Raw genomic sequence first — 17,259 nt, forward strand, 5'->3', positions numbered from 1 at the left:
TAAACAGAAAATACTTGAGCTAGGGCTCTTTCTTTGTTTCCTAAAAATTTCACTCAAAGTCTAACATGCATAGCTTCCTCTTCGATACATTTCTCTGAGCTGCCAACAACAAATGTAATAGCAGAGTTAAAAATAAAATCAGATTTTAATTATATCAGGATGTTTTGATTTTATTACATACATACCTATACACGTCTTTGGTTATATATAAACAAAAGCCACTTAACATTTTAAGTTGTGATCACCTATGTGGAGGCAGCGCAATCTTTGTAAAACTTTTTAAATTACTTAAAGGACTGTTCCTTATATCAAATGAGAAACAACGTTAAATTGTGATGTGAATTAATGCTTTATAAATGTGACATTGGAGGAAACAACTACGCTGTTCCCAATCTTTACAATGAGGCAACTATCAGTATAGGAGCTTTCAGTTCCTGTGACGCAGGAAGATCCCCCTTAAGGTCAGCTATACTCAGAGATATTTTCTTAACTGAGCATTCATTCCAAGCGAAGAAACCAAGCAGACATTCAAAAAGCAGGAAATTGTGTTTTCCATTACCAGTCTATGAATAAAATTCACATGGGAGTAGGAAAGAGAAACTAATTCCATGAATGTGGGGTTGATGCAGACTTTCAGAGATATGTAGGCGTCATAAAATTCAAATCCATGTCTAATGATCCCCCATCAGCAGACAGTCAGGTTTACAGCCTAACTACCTCCCTTGATACAAAGTTTCATGTAAGAGATTAAAAAAAAAAAAAAAAACCCACCACAATATACAGATGCAAAATCTTTAAAGTGGTGACAGACTCTCTCTGATGACAGACTAACCTTGTTCCAGCAACAGCTCCATCATTCTTTCCCAGAGGTTCATCCAGCTCTACTCCACACCATTCTCCTTTAGCAAAGTCTGTTTCTCCCAAGAAACGCACAACTCCAGCTTTTGTTCCACCAACCTAAAGCAATAAGACACACACACACAACTGCATTTCCAAATTAAAATACAAAATAGAGTGAAAAAGCTTTGAGCATAATCATGTCCACAAAGCACATTAATGATGTGGCCAGTTCTTATTTCAAGATGCATATTCTTCTGCCTATGAGTTTGTTTTAATGATGAAGAGATCTTCACAACCAAATTGATTACAGAATGAGGAAAAAAAAACAAACAAAAAAACCAAAACAATGAAAAAAAACCCCAACCAAACAAAATAACTTCCCCAACATTTAGTCCTGTCCAACCTGGTATTCAGGAAATTTATCGTGATTGAAGGCCACAGTTCTATGAGGTGACTTGATATGGCTGTAACATTAAAAATACATTTAACAAGACTCAGTTTAACCAGTGTGCTGAATGCAATAGGCTGGTACTACAGTTTCACACAAATTTCTATCAGCAAATAAGCATTTCTAAGAACTGCATATTTCTTATTCTAATTCTGTGAGGAAAAGTAAAAGAAATTAAATTATAAAAAAAAAAAAAGCCTTTCGTATTTTCTCTAAGGAATAGTTCAGATAAACTACACAGGACAGTCGTCTTGCATTTAAAAGAACTGATATAAAGCATGATGCAAAGCACTTTGCAAAACTGCAGATGCAAACAGCTCTTCGAATTCTTGAGGAAGGGATAATAATTTTCTTTATATTTTCTTCACTTTAAAACCAAACCAAAACAAACAAAAAACCCAAAATGAACACTCCTAAATGGGAGACTAGAAATCAGTTTTTTCAAACTTATAATTCTAAATATTTAGAGTCATTCCAATTACTTGCAATGTCTGCAAGGTACAGCTTTTCATAATGCCCAGGGGAGGGAAGAATAAAATTAAGCGAAGAAGCAAAAGGTGTTCAGCGTGGCTGACACTTGCCAAGAAGGGTCACGAGCCAGAACTGCGGGATTCTTGCAGGTCAGAATGAGAACATGTCGTGTCCTATTTGTGTGAAAACCTGTTCAGCCTGCATCTGGCATTGTGAAAACAGGCAATGTTAATGAAAATGTCTTCAAGAGATCCACTGAATTCAACATGGACATTTTCAAGGCCATTGTTTTTTTTTCCTCTGGCGTTTTCCAGCACACATTCTACAAGGAATATTTTGTAGCCTTGGAAGAGAGCTTGGATGTAACCTGCTAACACAAAGACTATAATTTTCCTTTTTATATAGTAAAAAGTACATTAGGATTTCATATAATCTTTACATTAGACATTCTATTTCTTGGAGGGAACTTCCTAGGGTAACTAGAGAACAACAAGCTTCTTGTGCCATAAATTAAGGTGCACGATCACAGTACACTAGATAATTCATATTCATACATTTGGGAAGCGTTCACACAAGAGGTTAATTGTGAGGAATGTAGGACAGGAGGACATTTTCTTGCACGAATGCACTAAGCATCCACGAAGTACCAAGTCAGGCACAGTAGCTGCCCCACACACTTGTGCTCCGGCTTCTGGCTCATCAGCTTCCCAGAGCTGACAGCTCTGGCAGGCAGGCAAGGCTTCAGCTGATGAGGGAGGAAAAAAAAATAAAATCCTAAATCCACACAAACCTCAGAAAACCAGGGAAGAATAATTAACTCCTTTTGATATTACTAAAATGAGAAAGCTGACAGACATCTTTCATCCATATTTAAGGTGGCTGTCCCCTTCTCCTCTGTCACTAGAGGTAGCCTGGAAACATTTAATCTGCAAATTACCTTTGTATCTCGCTTCAAGTGGCACTGTATCAAATGATTCTTCCTCATGGAATAAAAATACAAAAAGTTTACAGTTATCATGACTCAGCCTATTATAGTAATGGTATTTGGTGTTCTTGGCATAGAACAGGCAAAACTTCCCCTCTCAAAAAAAAAGAAAAAAAAAAAGCACAAGTACTGTCTTAGAAAAAAAGAAGCGCAAGTGGCCAAAACAGTCATGTGGAATCCAGATCTCCTCCGTAGTACAGTGGTGGAGAGGGAACACACAACATTTGTTAAACATATTTCCTGGGAAGAACTATCCCTTAAGTTGACACGTTACTCTCCCTTGGACAGAACCTAATTTTTCTAGAGGATAAAGATCATTAACATAAGTACAAACATAAAAAAAATTAACTGAGCAGTGTGAGAGAAAAAAATGCACTTCTCTGTGCTATCAGTCCGCGCTAGGTCTGCCAAGCTGTCCTTCTGCTTATTCCTTTTCTAGCAAGTTTGAGGATTTTGAGTTTGTTTGTGGTTTGTTTTTTTTTTCCTTTCAAGATAAATTCGGAACACATCTTCAGGTGAAAAGACTGGTTAGTTCTGTGCATACCGTTTCCCTACTCAATTTTGTACTGTTGTCTGCCCGAGTTAAATCAAGAGAGGCTGAAGAACCCATTAAATAAATTAAACAGGAAAGCTAGAACAATAGCCTGGATACAGAGCGTTCCTTCAACGACAACAGTGAGGTCTGCAGTCGCACAGAGGGATTCCTCAGCTCCTCTTACAGAACTGTTTCGCCAAGCCAAGGAATTTTATTGCAGCTTTGTTGCATGACAGGGGAAGTTGTTCTGTGTGTTGGTTTTTTTTTAATAAACAACATAAGTCAATTACCAAAACACACACAAAACCTTTCCATAGGAAGGTAAGTGGGATAACTACATGCAAGAACTCCCAGAGACACGAAAAACTGTTGCAATCTGTTCCCTCCAACTCAAACTGTAAATAAACCTCTAGGTAAGTAACGCTAGTTCCAGCATAATACAGAGTAAACCTGAGTGCAGAATATTCATTCCTTTTGCTTCATACCTTGGCCCTGCTCATCTTCCACATTTAGGTAAAAAATGTACGGCACTGATTTTGAAGATACTGCATTCAGATCACAAACTGGGTGACACAATCTGGAAGAAAAAGCCTTGGCAACGACCGGTGCCCACTGGACCTGCTGCAGCAACCACCGTGGAAGCGCACGGGACCGCAACCCAAGGCCTGGTGGGAGTGAGCAAACGGAGGAATTCATATCCCCGGAACATACGGAGACGCACATGAGAACCCCAGGAGAAACAGCAATGTGACTAGTCCTGTAACCATGGCACCAGGGTTATTTTAAAACAAGATGCAAGGAAGAATGCCAAAGAATTTTTGTTTTTTTCCAAACCTAGTCAGGCTTCCTTGAATAACCGGCTACTACATTTCTGCTTTCTGCAAATATTGAAATGTGGATCCTCACCAACGGCAGGAACCAGGGTACACTTTAGCAGTACGGTATTCACAGCATTGTCAAAGGTCTACATACAGAGTTTTGCTCAGTTTTAAGCAAAAGTCTTCAGTTTTAAAGTCAGGGTCAGCATCACTCTCTAAAGGCTGAATCTACTGAGGACTTCCAGTCATTCAGAGACATCTGCCTCAAACAATATCTTCATCTCTAGTTGCAATTAAGTACTCCGCCTGTGACAACACAGCTACCTTGAAAGCACTGAAGAAAATAATCATTTATTCCCTTGGCAGTACAATGTGAGGTGCTACTGTACAACACAGCACAGTAAAGGCTTTTCGATGCATAGAAGTTGCTGTACATATACAATTACACTTAGTCCTCTAAAGGGGAAAAAAGATTAAGACGTGATTACACTAAGCTGTATATACCAATATGAAAAAATATTATACGTACAGAATTATAAAAAAAATTATTACAATTCTAAATTATAAGAATTATAGCAACAATGTAAAAATCCCCAACAAACTAGTTGCATTTGCCAGTGGATCTACTTCCTAGTAGCGCATGAAGGACAAAAAAAAAAAAAAAAAAAAAAAAAAAAGCCCAGTTTCTAAAAGAAACAGGAAAAAAAATATTATTAAAAAGTTTCTAAAAGTTATACGGAAAAATGGGGCATCACTACCATGAAGACAGTTTTCCATGACCTTCATTTATGCTAAGACAGGTCACTAAATAATAAATCAGAGAAAAGAACTGCCAGATCTTTTTTTAGTCAGTTATCACACTCAACATAGTCAAGCTGTAAAATATAAAGCAATAATACGTCAGAGAATCTAGGTTAGTCCACAGGTCATTGTGGGGTGAGGAAATTTGGTTGGAATTAACTAGTGTTAAGTTAAACGCATGGGAAAGTGATTAAATTCCATTTATCAAATTATAACTAAGTGTACATTAATTTGCTGCGATGTAAAGTGAAGTAGCAGAATGGGTTTGCAAATCTGAAGCAGTTAAAAACTTCCTGATGAAAGCAAATCAGGGTGAGCACGTCGAACTTTGTGACTAACTTTGCAGAGCTGCATTTCCAAAGATAAGTAGAAGTACAAAACAAACCAGTGTAATCCAGGGGGGAGAAAAAAAAAAAATTGGTCTAAAAAGCAAGACTGCTGTTCAAACAGTGCTCATCACAAACACAGATCTCTTTGAAAAGAGGATAGCCACTGTGTGAAACTGTCAGTACAACAGTATCACGTACCCAGGCCAGCAGAGCTAAAGGGCGAACAGACCATTGCTCTGCCTGAGCACTGACTAACGGTGACTCTTGAAAAGCACTGCTTGGGCATTTGTGTGTGTGTGTCACACAGACCAGGCATCGTCAGAACCACAGAACCTGTAATAGGCCACACTTGAAAAAGCAAAACACACCCAGACAAACAAGCACCACCTTTGAAAAATCTGGGATCTACTCATCAGAATCTTCCTTCTCTTGGTTCGCCAAATTTAAAGGAACCATTTCCAGCTGGCAAAAGCAATTGTATTTAATTGATCTGTTCACCCACTCAAGGCCAGAAGGAACCATCAGATCACCTCCTCTGGCTCTCCCGAAACAGGTCTTTACACAGCACCAGGTACATCTGCAATTAACCCTGTAACCGTTCTGAGCTAAGCTCCATGTGTTGATGCTTTTGGATCAGAGCTGATATCCATCAGAAAACAGGCTTCCACCGACAGTTTATTTTCATAGTTAATCACTCCAGTGTTAGAAACACATTTAAATTTAAAATAAACCAAATTTGACTGTGCCTTCTAGCCACTGACTCTCATTATGCTTTTATTTGGAAGATTATAGAGCTCTTCAGCAACTGGCATTCACCATGCAGGAACACACATATTTTAGGCAAGACATCTCAATTTTTCCCTTCATAAATAAAACAGATTGAGTCCTTCAAATCTTTTATTGCAAGATACTTTCTCTTGCTTAAGTCATTTTGCAGCTGTGTTCTGAATTCCCACCAATGTTTCCAAAGAGCTTTTCAGATAACTAAGGATGTAACTGTATAGAGTATTTGAGCACTGACCGAAAGCATGGTGAGCCCTGCTCAGAGCACCATGTATTTTCACTGGTCCTCTTGCCACATCAACCCACAAACTCCTCTTCCGTACCTTTAGCTCCTGGATCTTCTTCAGCCACCACTCTCTGCAGCAGGCAGCTGTCCGCAGCTTACGCTCTCAATCTTAGGCTTACAAACTCGGCCACTGAATGCAAAATGCAACCAACATCATGGGGATGAAATGACACGTCCCTCTGGACTGCTCCATGCATATTGTTATCTACCCCTCTGACTAGCCGGAGATTCCATCAGGAATGATTTACCATTTATAATTCCAGAGCATGGATCAAAGAGCTGAACAGTATTAGCACTACATTAGCTCAAAGACTGTAACCAGTGGTACCAAGCAAAACACTTTTTTTTTGGGAGAAGGTGGGGATGTTTGCTGTCTATTGCCTTGTTCTTAAATATATCAATAAAGATATGCTAATTTTAAAATTAGATTATCAGACAGATAATCAAAACCTAAAAAAAAAAAAATCCTACCACAGAGCAGAGTTTTCTTCATTAAATCTATAGTTTCAAAGAAAGAAGTAAAACGTGTTTGACAAAACTGCCATGTTTCAGTTTGGCAATATCTGGCTCCTCTGTCAGTTTTTGCCTGTCTCTCTTTTCTTGCTATTAGCCAGTCTAGCTTCAGATTATTCTATTTCCTTTCAGAAACAGCTGCCTAACATCCGACACTTGATCAAGGCATGACTGGAAGAGTGCTAAAACTGCCTCCCTAATTCAGGTTTTCCAAACCAGCAATTCTGTGAGTAGCAGGATTACCAATGTCAGTTTTCCTGTGGCGTTGGATATTATGGTTGAGTGACTTCAGTACCTAAAAATGCAAGAGTGACCACAGCTATTTCTATTGATGGGAACAGTATTTAGACAAGACCTTGATCATGTGGAGTCTCTGATGTGCAAAAACCTGTGAAGGCAAACTGCAGCTTTTCCAAAATCCCTGATTAAGATTCTCTGCCTTCTATTTGGCTGCTCCATGAAACTTTTAAGAACTTATCTCTGAAACCTCTCCCCTTCTACCCTATTTGGTTGCAGTTGAGTAGCCAGTTCAAAAGCATGGCCAAAGTGTGCAAAAGAGCTCACGTGCAGTTAAGACACTCCCACAGACACGGTGCTATCACACAACCCTTCACGCCCAGAAGAAAAACAGTTTAATAATGACCTGCTGCTGAGGTTCAATTCATTCAATCAACTCATTCAGTCACAAGGAAAGCAACACAAAAAACTAACAGCAATTATACTACAAAAGCCACATGTGAGTTTGCCACCATAAAAAAAAAAGCAAAGGCAAGACTAAAACAAGTAAATAAATAAATTGTTCTTTCGCCCATCCTGTGTTGAAACGAGCAAGGACAACATGTTCCTGGATATCGCTGCCCTTGGGAAGGCAGAGGGAGGGGAAGGGAGACAGGGAGTCCCCACACACACCAAAAAAAAAAATCGGTCTTGCATGAACAAACTATTAACAAAGCATGTGGACAGGTCACCTATTGCTGTCATATCCCAGTAACTCCAAGGCAATCTTGAGTTAAGTAAGGAGGTGCCAAACAAAATGACTCACAGTTAGGCACGACTCACACCTTCCTGCAATAAGATGAATTTAACACCTTATTATGTGAGCAGACAGGTAACAATGAAAAAAATGCTTAAATATAACATTAAAAGAAAGCTTCATTTTGCACAGAGAATATCACAAAGATAATGAAACACCGAGCCTTTGGATACCCTCTATCCTTCAGCCGTATTCTCACATATATATCTCATGCTGCAGCAAGCACTTGGCAAACATTATACTTCACAGTATTTAAAATACTACGTCTAAACAGACATACATAAATGTAAGTATTACTTTCATCCTTGACTTAACATGACAGAGCCGTCAAAATACCTTACAGTCAACTCAGCTTAAGGATAAAGCAGAAGCATGACAGAGCAGTTAAGCACTGAGACACATCTGCAGTCACAATAAACAAGGCTCAGGAGCGGACAGGCCCCGTACAGCACAAAATTACTGCACGTTCTCAACTTCCAAGTTTTTCTTCCTTTCCTAACCTTACATGCATTACGGCAAGATACGTTTGCGTTGCTTTAATTGTAACAACACCAGGGCATATTGGTTATTCTAACAGTTAAATACTGACTATTATTGAGTTTAATCTCTGTAAAAATCTAAGTGCATTTTCTACTCAGAATGTCATAGAGACCAGAAAACAGAAAACTTAAAAATACCACATGGTCAATGCAGGATTATTTCTAAAAGGAGAAACTCCTTGCTACATGTGAAGTTTCTTTCCCCCTTCATTGCCTTTAAGAGCCCTGGAATTTAATCAGTTGACAGACTTACGTCATGTTTACTTGGAGATAGGTTACATGGGTGGAAACAAATCTGACAATAATCTCCTATCAGTCTCTGCCCATTACATCACAAAAGAACTTACTAAGAAGTAACGAAGCAAAAAATAACTTCAGCGAGCAGTGTAAAACAGACAGTAAAAGAAAGTAGATGTTACTCGTGCATAGAGAATAACTTTGCAAAAAGGCCAGCTCAGCACATGCCTGTAAATCTAGTTTGTAACCTTTTGTGAACATATGGACTGAGGCCCAAGTTACAGCTTTACAGCTGAGCTCCAGAAGCATCAGATTTGGCAGACCATGATGAAGCTGTAACTGGTTAAATGAATGAAGGCACTTTAATCCCTTGAGAAGGCTAAGGCCCCTTAGGTTGATAAGATTTTTATTTATTTATTTAAAACACAGCATCTGGTCCCTCCAGGAAAAAGCCTAAGAGGCTCTCAGAGCTGCTTCAACCTTTGGTAGCTGGCACGGATGTCACACAAAGCAGGTTTCCCGCTTTTATTTCAACAAATTGAGTTTGTTAGGTTGGTTAGTTCACAGGGTTTTGTTTGTTTGGTTTTGTCGTAGTTCAGCCCTGATCGGACCAGACTACGCAGTCTCTCTCTCACTCCCCCCACCCTCCGAGAGAACAAGGAGAGAAAATATAAGGAAAAACGGCTCGAGGTTTGAGATAAGGACAGGGAGAAATCCTTAAAGTTACCGTCACGGGCAAAACAGACTCGACTTGGGGAAAACTATTCATTTATTACTACAAACAGCAAGATAATGAGACAGAGAACAAGATAACCTCCATCCACCCCTCCCTCTTCCCAAGCTTAACATTATCTCTACTACCTTCCCCCCCCGCAAGCGGCACAGGGGGGAAGAGGGAATGGGGGTTGCAGTCAGTTCATCATATGTTGTTTTACGCCACTGCTTCGTGGTGAGGGGAAGAACTCCTCACATTCCTCCCCTGCTCCAGCGTGGGGTCCCTCCCACGGGCCACAGTCCTTCGTGGAACTGCTCTGGCGTGGGTCATCTCTTCCACGGGGTGCAGTCTCTCCAGAACAGCTGTCCCAGCGGGCCCTCCATGGGCCACAGCTGCCTTCAGGCATCCACCTCCCCCGATATGGGGTCCTTCACGGGCTCCAAGTGGATCTCTGCTCCTCCGTGGACCTCCATGGGCTGCAGGGGGACAACCTGCTCCACCATGGTCATCACCACAGGCTGCAGGGGAATCTTGGCTGGGAGTCGCATTACTCCTCCCCCTCCTTCTGAACTGACCTTGGCGTCTGCAGCCGTTCCTCACAACAGGCTGGTAGATGTCTCTCAGGATCTTTTTTTTTACATCTTATTCACTTCTCATCTCCTTTCCACTTCTTGCAGCCAGGCTGGACTGAGTCGGGCCCAGTCGGCTGCCCGGCGAGAGGCCAGAGGGTGAGGCCTGCAAGGCCCATGAGGCCTGCGCCTCCCCCTCTGCGCCTCTGCCCCCGCTCAGCTTCTTCACATCTTCTCTCCTCTCTCTTTTTTTTCTGTTTTCCCATTCTTAAATACATTATTGCAGTGGCGTTATCACGGGACATTCTGCTACCAATCGGCTCGGCCTTGGCCAGCAGCGGGTCCGCCCTAGGCCCGGCCAAGTCCCCTGAACAAAGGGGAGCGACTTCTAGCAGTTTCCTACAGAAGCTACCACCTTAGGCCCCCCCTTACTAAACAAAACCACGACATCAACTTTGCATTGGTCTCTTAAGAAATCATAAGTGTTCGCAACACCAGGGCAAACAGGTTCTCTGGCTGCAACTCACAGGAAGCAAGAAACTGGTTTAACATGGAAGTAATTTGTTTTCCGAAATAGTTTTCGGCTACTCTTTCCCCATCTGGTTTAGTACCGAGCAACACCACTTCCACGGGCACAAGAAGGGATCACTTTTTGCACAGGAATTCTTATTCATACTGGGTTCAAAACGCTGAAACTGGAGCCTCATTTTTAGCAGGCAAATCAACTACAGTTGTGTTGAAGGCCTTGCACTCTGTCATTAACCCAGTAAAGGCAGGACAAGGGCAATGACGGAAACGCAGATTTCCACAGCAACACTTTCGACTTTACAGCAATCCCCAAACACGAGATCAGGCTGCCCAGGGTCAATGTCCTCTCTCTAACAACTAAATCAGATCCACACTCCTGAACATTCTTCAGATGTTATCTGAAGAATGGAAATTACGGTTAATATAGAGCTATTTGAATCACTTGCATCAATAAATCTTACTGGAAAAAAAATATGTATATAGCTAAACCAAATAAAAAGTTATACATCAATGCAACAAATGAAAAGTTGAATAATAAGAAGTTACATATTTAAAAGAACTGTGGTTTCTGATATGTACTTTATCTCCCTATACTTTCAACATTTCTACATTTTAACATGAAGTATTTCCAAATACTTATTAGTGAAAGGAAAATCACTGCTCAGCTTCAAGTCCACTAGGCAAATCAGTAGATGCTTGCTGAATATGGCTCAGATATACCGGGATTTGAGAGAGACAGACTTCTTAATTTCCAAGACAGCAGAGGGCTTGCATGCCGTTTTAACCTAATCGCCTTTGAGAAAGAGCAAACTACAGAAATCTAAAGGACTTTGATTGATTTTTTTACAAATCAACCTCTTTTTATACTGGAACATCTATTTTGGGGTATAATACCTCAGCTCATGTATTCACTTCACGTAGTTTGATTTGCTTTTGATCTTTTGATTTCCTTTGACTCCTCCAGAACGTCAAGGAGAAGAACTTTTAAGAGAACAGGCCAATGTGAATTTCTCCACGATTATTACATTTCCCTTACAGACATCGATGTCTACCACAAGCTATTTTTTATCTCAATTTAACAGCCTGGAATATGTCTTCTTCAAATTGAGGGGGAAAAAGGAAAAAGCTGTAGCTGATTTGCAGCAAATCTGCAAGTATTTTTCTGTAGGCATCCAAAGAAACACAACTCGGTTAACACGTCACATACCTCGAAGCACTGTCTGTCTGGTTTTATGTTAATTAAACTTTTAATATATACAAGGTATTTCGGAAAAAGATGTTTTCTGTCCGCTGAAAAAGCGGACCTGCTTGCTTTCTCATCTTTTCTTCTCCACATCTATCGCATTGTTCAGCACAACCTCACATAAGAAACTCTAAGCAAGCCTGCATTTGAGAGTTTACAGAGGATCACCTCACAACTCGACTTGTTTTTTGCAGTGGAATTTCTTTTCTCTGACACGCATCTGAATGAGTGCCCCAAACATATAGTTTGTATGCAAATACTATTCTTTCTAACACTATCTGAATTAAGGAAAGATCTTGCAGGGCACCTGTCTTCATATCCAAATAAATCAGGGATATCATTGGAAACTTACTTTATTCCTAAATCTATATATTTTTTTAAGACATCAGTTTTCCCATAGAAGTTTGGGGGGAGGACACTACATGGGACCATGTAGCATTACGTAATTCTAACTTTAAGTGCACAAAACACTGGTGAAACAACTAGAGATCAAAGGAACAAGAAAACAAGCTTTTATCTACTATCTACACAAAACTATCCAGACCATGCTCTACAGCTTTAAACATCTTTTCAAGATTTCTTGGCACATGTAGCCATTAATCAAACTACGTGGTCCCAACACCACGGCTAAGAACATCTGGTGCAGTAGTTTGCTGTGACAGAACGCAGAAGCAACTGTGAAGAGTTTACAGCTCTTTCAGGTAGAGGAATAGTACTAACATCTCAGTAGGAACTGAAAAATGTTCCAACAAAGCTTAGCTGTTGGGAAACGTCAGTTTGTCAAGCCTGAGATGCTTTGAACCCAATATTTCAGGTTCAACAAATGTGTCAAATTTACTTTTGTGCAATGCAAAAAAAGTCAAGTTGGGATTGGTAAACGCATTTCTCTGGCATTTAAAGAGTTGTCAGAATGGTCTCTTGTCTCCTGATAACCCAAATTGGGGGGAAAAAAAAAAACCAACAACAAAAAAAACAAAAAAAAAAACCCAAAAAAACCAAAAAGCTGTACGATTTTGTTGGAGGTATCATCCAGAATCAGCCAGTTGCCAACAACAACAAAAATGAACTGATCAATTCACAGTAACTCCTATGAAGTACATTTTAAAATCAAAGTTAGAGGAAAAAATGTAACAGATTGAAATACTCCAGCGTAACACGCCACACCCTAAGATCACACACGAAGATCAACAAAGTTGAGCCACATCTGAAGTCCATTCGAGAATACAATCTTAGCTGACAAGCTACGCCTTACGCATCTACGAATTTGCCCTGGAGGGCATACTTTTCCAATTAAGTATTTTAATAAGACTCCCAAATGAGCTTTTGGCTATCATGAATTCATTGTTCCACTGAACTGCAATTCTGCACTGCTGTAGGCTCACCATTTTCAAAATGCAATTCTCAGCAGTTGTGTTCCCCATTATATCCATAGTCCTCACGGCATCGCTGTTACTTCACAAAGTGTTTGATAGCAGCCAGTCCAAGCGGCAAGAACTGACGAATGTGAGCAGCATTTAGTCGCTAGAGTTCTGCAATGGTACAGTCAGATTGGAGCAGGTCTCATGGCTGTGACACTAAATTGTCACCACTTAGAGGGGAAATTCTGTGCTGAAGTGGGATTTATAAATTCCATCATGACTCTCATCGTCTTGCGTAACATATTACTGAGAAGTTACTGCTGTCAGTAGAAATAAAAAACAAATGACACGGAGCAGTCCAGCTGCATTTGTACCTTTGATGAAGATGGAATGGCTAAGTACGCTGCAGTAAGTGACAGGCAGGTCTCTCACAACAACCGGTGCTAGCTGTAGGCTCTGAGGACAGATTCCAGCAATTACTCAGTAAAAGCTCAATCCTCAACTCAAGTCCATAGTGCTGGACGGGAGTTCAGTGGCAGAGAAAAAAAAAAAATTAACAGAAAATGGATTCTTCAGTCAAGTTTACTATTGTTTGCCCTAACCTGGGGATTTAAGATATTTAAATCTGAATTATTATTAGACATGACATCAGCACAGTCTGGGATCTACTACAAAAAAATAGCATAGGTCCCCCAAAAGTGCTAAAAACCAGCAGGCAAGAATCCTGTCCGTTTAATATTCATATTCTTGTGCGTACACTCTCTTATCCTAGCACATAAGTTACAAATATGCATCACTGACATGCTGTGCTAGGAATTGCCCCAAAACCTCAAAGGACAATTTGATGATTCAACAGGAAGGCTTAGGGCAAACAGAGGAAGCAGGGAGGATTAAATACTAAGTTTTATCTGTTCTATTTAACAAGCAGAATTTGGGACCTTATTACTACCAAATTGTTAGGAATGCTGCTTCTATAATTTGCACTAACAAGGTACAGGAAAGTTAGAGCGATGCCTTCACAGGCATCAGAGAATTTTCCCACCTAAAGAAGACATCTCAGAACATCTCACAAATATCCTTGAGAAAAAGGCAAACAAGCAGTTAAAAAATGAACGCTGATTGAAAGACGACAGGGCTCTAGTCTCTGACAGAAATAGCTAGGGATAAATGGTAAATCTTTGTTTCCATTGCCACTCCAAGAAAACACATCTCAGCCCAACTCCAGCTGTCAGACAAAACTTGCCCTCATTTCACCTTCGTCTCCTTCACACTTTCTTCAACTTCACCCTGTGTTTTAAGTTCTCTTTACACAGAAAGAGGAGTGAAATTCTTCCTTTAAATATAAAGTAAAAAAAAAAATAAATAAAAATTACAATATCAATCCACCTTCACTGCAGAATCATTATCTGGTGCAGCAGTGCAGGACAAACAATAAAATTCATGAGATTTTTTTCTACACAAAGTTCTTACAGTAACCCTAGACATGTTTTCTATGTCAGGGCATTCATTCCTGTACTTGTTTATACCTCCTGGAAATTTTTAAAATTATATTGTAAATAAAAAGAGGTTGTATCAACACAACAGTAAGACAATTATTCAGCTTAATGACACGCAAGTAATTCAAACCTAAAATCAGATCTCTGTCACAGTGATCATGGACATACAAGTATCATTCCGGTTATATTTGAATGCTGCATATATAGCCTTTAAATAAAGAATATAACAAATAACATACCACCAGCTTTCTACTGCCTTTTCAAGCAAAGGCTAGAGTTTCAAGGCAAAGTTTCTCACTTTTCTTAGTAGGTGTCTGTCAAGTCAGTTATCAACAATGACGCATGCCCTATTACATTGATCCAAATCTAAAAAGTATACAACATAATTATTTTTAAAAAATGTTTAAACTAACAAAATTTAACTCCCTTTTAAAAAAGTGAAATGATACATCAGCAGAAGCATTTATTGTTCTGAATTTAGGAAGGGCAGCCAAGTAACATGGCACATCACCAACAGAACACGTAATTCCTGGGTAATCAGCGGCATTATGTGACTACTTCTGTCGCTGCCTATCACCGCGCAGGGAACAATCAATTATTAAACTGTTCGCTTTCTAAAGATGTGGCCCTGAGTAAGGCAAAAGTGCTGCATGGAAATCTCACAAGCTTGTTTTTTTATTTAGCATTACTGTAGTTCTCGAAGTTATGGAAAGATAAGCTACAAGTATGTTGTTAAATACTGAATGTAATTTTTTTAAACACTGGCAAAACATAATAGATTAAAAACTGCCACATTAACCGTTTTATCCTGGTACTGCAAAGATCTTCCTACAGTATTCCCAACTGCATGCAAAGAGCTTGTCTGCAGATGACACTCAATTAAAAGAAAAGCTAGAGCATAAATTTACATTACCTTGACCAAGGAAACAGTAGAAAAGTTTTGAACATTACCAGAAGTTACAATTTATCAACCAATGAAAAGCAGATACAGAGGCTGCAGGGGAATCTTACCAGAACTCGATCGCCAATTTTGAGCTCCCTTTCTCCTTTCTTTAGTGATCCGGCTTCAGAGAGATTTGATATGGATTCACTGGCAGTTTTTGACAGATTGCTGATCTGAGAAGGAGTTGAATGTTCCTTAGCAGCAAGTGGTGACGTTTTCTGTGGAATTCCTGAAGGGGGAAGTGCAGCAGCAGACGAAGACACCATACTAGCAGCTGATGTGGAAGTTGGTGATGTAGCTCTAGAAGCGTGAGCTGTCTGTGTACCATTGGCTTCATCTTCTGACAGCACTTTTCTTGTCAGTTTTGATGGTCTTGTAAATATTCCCCTCAAGGGTTCACACTGGAAATAGCGCACTCCAGCCACAGAGCCATCGTTCTTACCAATTGGTTCATCTAGAACAATCCCTGCCCACTGTCCTGGAGCAAACTGTGTTTCACCAAGGAACTGTATAAAGCCAGGTTTATTTCCATTGACCCAAACACGCTCCCCAACTCTGAAATCATCCACAAACTCTTCATGTGCATCTGCAGTGGTTGTGCTGGAGGTCTTTTCACTGGGAGCTGTTTTTTCTGCTGGAGCTGGAATCAAGCACAATGAGAAAGCAACAGGAATCAAATACACTCATATTCCAAAGAGTATCATTACTCAGTTTCAATGTAACGAGCATTTGGAAAAGCATAATTTCTAAAAGCAAGAGCACAATTACAAATTTTCTTACTTATGAAAACACTGTAATCCCTGGAGTATAATAATTCAAAATCTAAGGACAGAGACATTGAATGTATTTAATGTAGGTTTTGGTAAAAATCTTGTAAAGATTACAAATCTCACCTCAAAAACTACCCAATCATTTTTATCATGACAAGGTTTCTTCAAAGAAAACTGCTTCATCACATCCAATTAGTAAATTCAGAATTTTTGCATGTTGTACACATCATTTTTTTAGATCAGAAATACAAGCAAAAATACCTTGATGTAAATAGTAAAAACAGTGTATACTCATAGCTTTCAAGGTACTTCTTGTTAGAAGATGAATAAGCAAAAAGTTAAGATAATATTTAAATATTCCTTACCCGCTGCAACAGATGCAGGTGTCTTCAGCAAGGTTGAAGACATCCCATGCTTGATGGTCTTTGAAGGAGCCTTAAGTCCACTTGGCTTTAACATACTCATCTTTGTGCAATACCAGTGTTAATCCTCTTTGTCTGTAGCAACTATCTTTTTCCAAACATGGATAAAATATATCATTCAGGTTTTTCCAACTCTGGAATAAACCTGTAGATAAAAATATCAGACATAAAACAAAAATCAGTTTTTTAACTCCTGCAGAATAAATTTTTAATACACACATAGTCTGTGTATGAAATGCACGATAAAAGATGCTTTACAGTAACAACCAGAAGCATTTCCCAGGATAGCATTTCCAATTCCTCATCTTTTGAAGGCCATTCCCTATGAAAAGGCATCAAGTCTGAGCCTAAAACATCAAAATAACTCACTTTACTGAATGCTGCTGTATTTGTCTCGCACTTTAAACCAAAAGGCTATTTTAAGAAAGAAAAACAAAGCCCTTAACAGCATTACTGACATTACACATAGACAAAACCACTCTGCGCACCCAGCTGTTTTCACTCACATTTTTGAAGTGTTGCAATATCCCAGCAAAAACAACTTGAGACTAGAGAGCTAACTGCAAGAGAAATCAAGAGAACTAGGCATTTCAGGAT

The 17,259-nt window shown here is 39.5% G+C and overlaps 1 protein-coding gene across 1 annotated transcript in view; it reads right to left on the reverse strand.

Moving 5' to 3' along the window:
* CLIP1 (CAP-Gly domain containing linker protein 1) overlaps positions 1–17,259 on the reverse strand; it is a 72,852-nt gene that overhangs the window by 43,402 nt on the left and 12,191 nt on the right. The window contains exons 2-4 of the mRNA XM_086761918.1: positions 16,606–16,807; positions 15,539–16,110; positions 833–957 (exon numbers count right to left, since the gene is read on the reverse strand). Of these exons, the coding sequence (XP_086618044.1) occupies positions 833–957; positions 15,539–16,110; positions 16,606–16,705 (797 nt within the window). The 5' untranslated portion in view covers positions 16,706–16,807. The remainder of the gene's footprint in view (positions 1–832; positions 958–15,538; positions 16,111–16,605; positions 16,808–17,259) is intronic.

This window comes from Chlamydotis macqueenii, chromosome 17 (assembly GCF_036417535.1).
Source record: "Chlamydotis macqueenii isolate bChlMac1 chromosome 17, bChlMac1.mat, whole genome shotgun sequence".
Lineage (NCBI taxonomy): Eukaryota > Metazoa > Chordata > Aves > Otidiformes > Otididae > Chlamydotis > Chlamydotis macqueenii.